We start from the raw sequence: 8441 nt of genomic DNA, 5'->3' as shown, positions 1-8441 counted from the left end.
GCAACACAGGCTGGTTAATCCTGGCTATATGTTTCAGTTCCTGGTTTCATTAGCACTACACAAGGACTCATTGTATAAGTATGATGTAGCTTCCATAAAATGATCTCTAGTCTGCATATTCCCGGGTGACTGAAGCATTTTTTGTTCTAGGCTACCTTTGCAACAATGTTGCTTTAAAATTCCGGCTAGTCAGAGACAGGCCCTTTCCTCATCCAAGTCCTCAGTTAATGGCCCAAAAGGCTAGCCTGACAGGGGCTGGCATCTTCTGAGGAATGTGCAAACCATGCCTGCGTCTGCCCCATGACACTAGCCCAGTGTCTGGGCATTTGAGCAGTTGTTCTGAGGGCTTAGGATGTTTATCCCCATAAGCAGCTGAGCTGCCTCCTGTTTCGGGAGCAGAGCAGAGGAATGCAGTGGAAGAGACCCAGGCCTCTGGCCACCCAGATTAGAGAGTTTTGTGCTGAGGTCCCTATATGGTTGTGTTAGAGTGAACGGCCAGCTTCAGTCTGTCTTTGCTCCTTGTTTGGGAAGCAAGTGGGAGGGGATCAGACCAGGGGGCTATATAACCCTTCAGCGTTCAGCTTCCCTGGACACCACCCACCCAGAGTGGAGAAGCCCAGCCAGTCGCCACCACTGCCAGGGTAAGTAACCCCAGCCCAGGGATGTGACTTAGAGCTTTCCCAGGCTCTTTTATTATCCCCCAGACATTGGCTGTGGGAATCTGAGTGACTCACGTGTTTTGAATTTTTGTATAAAGATTTATACTGTTAAAATGATTGTAGCTTTTTAGCTTGCTTGATTTTTACATCCAAATAGGGCTAACATGAGCCTTGATTTACTGGAAGAGGGGATGGAGAGGAAATTAAAGTTTGCTCATGCATGTCATCTGTAAAATCTGTTTACACTAAACCAACTGCTCTGATCCCGCAGCCTACAGAAGGGGTGGAGTCTAGCTGTATATGGTAAATTATACGTTTGTTTCTACTTCGAGCGTTGGAAACGTTTGGATTTCTCTCTGGTCCAGATCTAGTATGAGGACTTTACATCTGACTGTATTTAGTGCGGCTGAGGTAATTGGCAGTGAATGTTAGGAGCGAACTGGGGTAATTGCCTGTTCTCTGATGTCGGCTGAATGGATGCGTTGCTGCGGGGTTTCCGGGGCTCTAACGGCTGGTATCCTAATGTTGGAAATGTGTCTCTTGTGAGTCTTGCCCTTAAGATTCAGACCGGTGTCATTAGTTATTTGCAGCACAGCATAGCTTTTCTACTTTCTACAGAGAAAGGAGGAAATGTCTCATCCAGGGGAGATCTGATTTACATTTCTCTGCCTCAAGAGTCCCTCAGCCCCTTGAGCCTCTGTGGAGCCAGCCTTGCCACCCCAGGTCACTCAGAGGGCTTGGTAGCTTTAGCAGGGAATGGCGTTTTCTCGATAAGATTTTCCTCCCGTTTTGTGATTCATGACTAAATATGGTTTGCGTTTTGAGACTCTCAAGCTGGGAGGGGTACTGTCCTTTCCTCCCCCTTCCCCTCCCCTCCCTCTAACAATTCATTTTTGGCACAAGACGAGCTCCACTGTGCTGCACCAAACTCCCCGGCCCGGGTGCAGTTCCAAAAGCGGACGCTGGAGCCCAGTGTGTTTTACCTAATTAGGAAATGCTCCCTGCTTCAAACTGAGCTGCTCATTCAGGTTAGATAAGAGTTACAAACCACAGCGGCAGCTTCCTCTGGAAACAAACAGACTTTTTCTCTAGTTGACAACACGCCTTTCAGAGCTTATCAAGACAAATTTTCTGGATATTTTTGATGAAATAGAAATACGTCTTTACTGAATTTGACAGTATTTTTTTCCTGCATTTTTTAACCAGGTAGCTTATTTTTCTGAATATATTAAAATACACCCTTAAGTCATTCTGCCCAACAAAAAGTTTATGTGGGTTATCCTTCTCCATTTTCAGAGGGCATCCTAATTCTAAGTGGCTTATCTCATTTGCAACTCTTATGCCAAGTGTGGAAAACAGGGTTAGTGGATGCACAGCCCCTCTGCTGGCCCTCTGCTGGTTTGAAACTTTCTTCTGAGTCCTTATCATCTACTGTCTGAAAGGAGAGGCATACTGGAGAGAGAAAAGAGCAAACTGCCAAAGAATCCCACTTTCCCATTCTTGTGAGGGGAACCCACTCATTGAAGACTTCACTTTGATCTTGGGGGCAGAGTTGAGAGGAAACCAAGATCATAAACAGAATCTCTGGGTAACTATAATAGTTACATGATGATAACCACACGCGATGCTTGTATAACACTCTGGATGTTCTTCAAGGCTGTCAAAAATCCAAGCTTAAATGTCAACTACTTAAAGTGTCGTTTTAACCCCCAAAGGAGTATATGGTCAGTCAATCAAGTTTAGAAGAAGATACACCAGAACTCAGGGAGGAGAAAAATCTACAAAACCTGATCCTTGCCTCTTCAAAAGAACCCCCAGTAAACATTTTGGAGAGAATAAGTAAGCTTTAGGGGTGAGGGAGCAACTTACATTTTATAAAGGTCATATTACGCTTCTTTCTTTAACCTATCACTCTTAATCAAGAATAACTGTCAGCATCCTGTTGGATTTTCAGCTTAACAGTGACCTTAATTAATGAAGAAATGTTGTAACTCCTAAAATTTCAAACACCCTATTTGAAAATTTCGATCCAAAGTTTCTGTAGTAGGCTAGCTCTTGCGAGCTTTAAACTTGTGATCCTGCCTCAGCCTCCCAAGGGCTAGGATCACAGGTGTACATCACCACACCCAGCCTTTCATGTGTAATGCCTCACCAGCACACAAGTCTTTAGAGCCAAAAGATTTCTCTTTTAAACATTTAATATAAGCAACTATTTTAACATTTTCAAATTCTCACATGCTACCCATTCCTCAAAAATCTACCTTTTTGGGAAAAAACTATATACATACATATATATATATATATATATATATATATATATATATTAAAATGTAAGTTTTATTTGGTATAGACAAAAAAACTACCCTCCATAGTTATTTAATGTGTGCTAATCAACATGTCCCTATAGAACTCTGTTCTGTACACTGGATCCCTCATCTGTGCTCTGCCATCTGTTCACACACTAACTCTCTGAGCAGCTTGAGAGTGTTTTAAGAGCCTGTTGGCACTCCTGCTCTTTGTACTGAGGGCCTGTGGTGTTAACCTGGAAGTCAGGGTTTCAGCTCATCAAAGGCTTTACAGCCTAGTGAAAGCATTTCAAGATAAGGGTGTTCATTGAGATCTGGGGAGAGCCTCCAGCTAAAATAACACAACAGGGCCAAGAACCCTGTCTGTGAATGGGAGTGACGGTAGCTCCAGCCAAATGCTCTGCAAGGCAGTATCCGTCCCCTCTCTCTGCCTGCAGAACCCTGAGAAGCAGCTCCAGCTATGTGCGAAGAGGAAGACAGCACAGCTCTAGTGTGCGACAATGGCTCTGGGCTCTGTAAGGCCGGCTTTGCTGGTGATGATGCTCCCAGGGCCGTTTTCCCATCCATCGTGGGACGTCCCAGACATCAGGTGAGTCATAATTCACGCTGAACACAGAGAGGCCAGGACTGTAGGCAAGATCCCTCCATGTCTACACATATCCAACAATTGTATGTTGCTTTCTACCCAGAGTTGACAAAACCTTGCGGAAAACATATCTGTGATAATCTGGCATATAACCTAGTGGTACAAGGTGCGCATGCACGCATGCAAGTGCACCCACACACATCACACTGGTGATAATTAATACTAAGGAATAAATGGCAGTTTCACATATCAGGCAGAAAGATTACATGGTCACAGCCACTATGATCATTTTTCTCATTAGAGTAGCAGCAGCAGCTGTGGTTGTTAGAAGCCGTACACCATTACCACTTTAAGGGAAGAAATTAAGACTAAGAAAGCCCTGGCTGGCTGCTCACCCTCAAAGAGTTTGGCCTTAGATGAAAGGAATCACTGTTATTAAGTGTAACTTTATATCATGCCAGCTGTTTCAGAAGTCATCAATTCACACGCTTCGGGAAAGCACTGATTTGTGGTTTGTTGAACCACTCTAGGGAGTGATGGTGGGAATGGGCCAAAAAGACAGCTACGTGGGGGATGAAGCGCAGAGCAAGAGAGGGATCCTGACGCTGAAGTACCCGATAGAACACGGCATCATCACCAACTGGGACGACATGGAAAAGGTATGGTCCCCAGGAATCAGAGCAGTGCACTGCATCATGGAACGGCTGCTGCAGCCTGGCATGGCTGTGAAACACAGCTGGCTATCCTTGCTCAACTGCCTTGCTATTTAGTAATATTTAACTTGGATTGCTATGGAAAAAATCTTGACTTATTTCTTTTTGAAAATAAATCCCTTCCTGATTGATTCATAAACTCATTGTTGGAAGAGAGTTCTGTGGGGGAGAGAAACCCTTTGTTACTGTGGGGCAGATTCTCTCTCAAACTCACTGGACTGACCTCTGAGGATAGGCATCCCCAGGATACAAGCTATCCAGAGATTAAATCTGGGAAGGCCATAGCCAGCCCATTCTTGAGGGTTTACTTATTATTATTCCTATTATTCCTATTATTATTATTACTACTTTCCCATGAGCAGTTTTCTTAATGTTCACAATTGAAAAGAAACTACTGTGTATTTGATACATTCCCAACTGCCTGTGAACATATTGAAGTGCAATTGTGACTAAATTTTTAAACGAATGCTCTTAAATTCTCTTTCTCTGCCGCAGTAAGATTCTTGTTCCCAGACCACTTTGTTAGAGCCAGTGGGGGGGGTGGGCAGAGTCAAATTCAAGGATTATGAAGCTTATTTTTAGGCATTTTAGAAACACTAGTGACAGGAAAAGAAATCAAAGAACCAATTAAAAACGGACATACTTTTTAATGCAGTGGAACATATTAAAACTGCAACATCTGATTTTTATTTATCTACTTATTAGCTTTTAGTATCCTCCCACACATACACTCATCTACACATGTATCATTTAAAAATAAAACCAAGACATTATCACTACTAAAATGTATTGGTAATTAAGTCTAAATCTTTCTCCCTCTGGAGAAAAGCAACGAAGGAGAGAGTAGGGTTTTTAAAGCTTGCTTTGGGGTAACCACAGCGTAGAGGAGATGACTGACTAGGGTTAGTGAGCACTCTATTTTTCCCTTTTGGTTTATAGAGTAGGGTGTTTGTCCCGCTGACTTATCTTTTGTGGTGGGATAAGATGAAGGGATGAAGGATGAGTTACCCACTCATCTTTACTGTCATGAGGAATTACGAAGACGGTTTTCCCAACTGCTCAGCTCCTCCCATCCTTCATCTTACCCACCCCCCGCAAGTGACAGGAGTTGCGGGTGTCCCCTTTGTGTGCTGGAAACCACAAAACCAAAATCAAGAAACTAGAAACTTGACAAAGCCTTTACAGTTGGTTTTCCTTTTGCTAGTTTGTAAACTGTCATTAGCTATGCTTGTTTACTTCTGGTTAATCTCATATTCCTGGTGCTTCTGACCCTTCCATAAAAGGTGAATTATTTTAGCCCCTTCCATAACAATGGCTTATTTTTGACACTCAGGGATTAAAGAGGTTGTGCAGCTATAAAGCCAACACACTTTTGTCCAAAATGCACTCATATAGTGCACACAAAGGTGGACATGGGCTTTGGGGGGGACCTTCTCTCCCCTGCATACACCCATCTACCAACCCCACCCCTGCCACCCACACACATCAATACAAACATCCAAGAACACTCTCTAGAAGCATTAAAGATGGTGAGTAGGTTTTCAGGCAAGCCTCATTCATTTATATGTATGGTCATTTGTCCTTTTATGTATTACACTAAATCAACTTCCCATGAATAAACTAAGGTTAAGGCATGCATAAAGAAGATGTAACTAGTGAATGAGAGCATCGAGTCTAGCCCAGACACTGGGCTAAGGACTTACTCTAGTTCATTTTCTGTAATTCACACTAAGAACCAGTGACATCTCTACTGGTTATTGTCTCCTGTTACCAATGGGAGACAAGAGATGGAAAGAACTATGAACTTGCTAGCTCACAACAGGAAGTTGTGACAGAAACGTGGAAGTTCCTGCTGAGAAACAGGAAGTTGACTATGGACCCTATGTCCTTGACCACTACACTATCCTGCCACACAGTTGCTGAGTCACTCAATAGATGTCCATACAGTCTTGTGTATGGTGTTCACACTCTCTGGGCTTCTGCATCTGTGGATGAGGCCTTGTGTACTTCATCTGCTTCTGGTTTTGTCCTGCACATCCTGGTCCCTTTTGAGGGCCTTCCGTGTCCCACAACACCACATCACCATGCTCCTCTCTATCCTGCTCTCTAGATCTGGCACCACTCCTTCTACAACGAGCTTCGTGTAGCCCCTGAAGAGCATCCAACCCTGCTGACAGAGGCACCGCTGAACCCCAAGGCCAACCGGGAGAAAATGACCCAGGTACATATTTGCTCCAGGATCTAACCTAATGCTGGATTTGAGACATGGGCAGTCAGGAGAACTTGTAGCATGACAGGCAGACATAAGGTTCAAACTGGCGGTTCACGAATAGACTGAACTCCAAAGCCCAGGGATCTTGACAGTGCTCACACCCTTACTGCACAAAACAAAATCATTTTGCTGCGAGAGCAATAAAAAGTTGAAAGGTTTAATTAAGAAGAGAGAATATTTAGGGTTAAACACTTCTCATAAGTCATTCAAAATGCAGGATAATACTGTAGGAATTGAATCTGTTACTTATTGGTTACTGAAAGCCACTTCATTACTTAGAACCCCAGCTTCTTTGTTCAAAATATCAATACTATTATTTTTCAAGGGATAGATGTGTAGGCTAATGACGCCAAAATGATATGTGAGCATCATGGGGGCATGGTATAATAAGTATCCAACAAGGAGTAACAATGACTGTCACTATTATCTACGTGAATTCCAAGCCCATACAGCAAGGGAATACCAAGTGAACCAGCTACAGAAGTGTTCTGATTTGAATGAGCTAGTAAAGGATAGCGTCTAATGTCACTTTCACACAGGCCCTGGTCAAGCAAAGGGGGTTGTAAGTGCACTCTAACTCCTAATGATTTAAAGCAGGGACTCTCATCCCAACTACCTCCATGATGAAGTTAAGGCTCAGATGTACAATGTGAATTTCCTAAAGTCACATAGTTAGGACTGGTGATGCCTAGAGTTAACACATGAATTTTCCCCTTGAAGAGTAGTAAATACACACAGCCCAGGGCCCCCTCCTTGGAAGAGCATTTGGTGTGCTTACCAGCATATCAGCTGTTCTGGGCAGTGGTTAGCATCTTGTAAATTGTGTGAAGGTCGAGAAATGACTGAGAACTGTGGATTTTTAGCAAATATCAGACATTCCTTCTGGTTTATAAACTAGAGAGTTATTAAAGTGCAGGCTGGGGACATCTGATGTAGGAGGGATCTAGGGAGCTCCAGTTTTACTCCTGTCCCTGAACTGCATGGGATAATGGATCGACATTTATGTGTAGCTCTCAATTCCATAATATAGGTCTTATCTGCCAGGATCATAGCATCTCCCACTGCAGCTACAGGGTGGGGTCTGTTTCCAGGACTAGCACTGACCCCAAATTGCATTAAACCATGGAGAAGAGCAAACTTAACCGCAGACAGATCATTCGTCCAGGGTTATTCCCAGAAAAAATCAGCATTGGTTGCTTATGTCCCTTGGATTTTAACTTGTCTTTTCTTTTGTCTTTGATATAGTTAATAACTCTTAGACTCTCTCTGAGAGCTTAGGCCAAAACCCTTCTCCTTTTACATTTGAGAAATAAAGAAAAAAAAATGAACACCATAGTGAATACTGTTGTATCCAATTCAGCACCAAGATTAGGACCTAGCTGCTCCTCACCTTATGAGGTCCTGTGCACACACTGCTGGCTCCTTCCTCTCCCGTCAGTGTGATGGTTGACTATTGCCACCACCTTCATCTTTCTTTGTCATGTGACTAGAGCTGCCTTGGCTTTATTTTTTTTTTTCTGGAGGGTCTGAATCAGGCGGGGTATGGGATGGGCTCTTAAGTATTCTATGTAAGACTGATAGCACCCTTTAACTAACGCTTTGGATTCCTTTGCAGATTATGTTTGAGACCTTCAATGTCCCTGCCATGTATGTGGCTATTCAGGCTGTGCTGTCCCTCTATGCCTCTGGACGTACAACTGGTAGGTTGCCAGGGGAATGGGAACCTCGATCAAATGAATCTATCAGAAAGTGTGAGATTTGATGGTTACAACCTATGGGTTGTGATGGTTGGCAAGTTAATTGGAGCACACAGAGATGGTCCTTGCTTCTCCCCCCACCCCCACCCCCAAAAAAAGAGAGAAAAAGAAAAAGCCCTCACTTTTCAAATCCAGCCCTGAATCTCAC

General features: G+C 43.4%; 1 protein-coding gene across 1 annotated transcript in view; it reads left to right on the top strand.

Moving 5' to 3' along the window:
* Nucleotides 1-510: 510 nt before the first annotated feature.
* Acta2 (actin alpha 2, smooth muscle) overlaps nucleotides 511-8441 on the top strand; it is a 13498-nt gene continuing 5567 nt past the window's right edge. The window contains exons 1-5 of the mRNA XM_031390134.1: nucleotides 511-641; nucleotides 3403-3554; nucleotides 4082-4210; nucleotides 6375-6485; nucleotides 8152-8236. Coding sequence (XP_031245994.1) covers nucleotides 3426-3554; nucleotides 4082-4210; nucleotides 6375-6485; nucleotides 8152-8236 — 454 coding nt within the window. The 5' untranslated portion in view covers nucleotides 511-641; nucleotides 3403-3425. The remainder of the gene's footprint in view (nucleotides 642-3402; nucleotides 3555-4081; nucleotides 4211-6374; nucleotides 6486-8151; nucleotides 8237-8441) is intronic.

The sequence above is a fragment of the Mastomys coucha genome, unplaced genomic scaffold, assembly GCF_008632895.1.
Source record: "Mastomys coucha isolate ucsf_1 unplaced genomic scaffold, UCSF_Mcou_1 pScaffold21, whole genome shotgun sequence".
NCBI lineage: Eukaryota > Metazoa > Chordata > Mammalia > Rodentia > Muridae > Mastomys > Mastomys coucha.
This window is presented reverse-complemented; position numbering and strand designations above follow the sequence as displayed.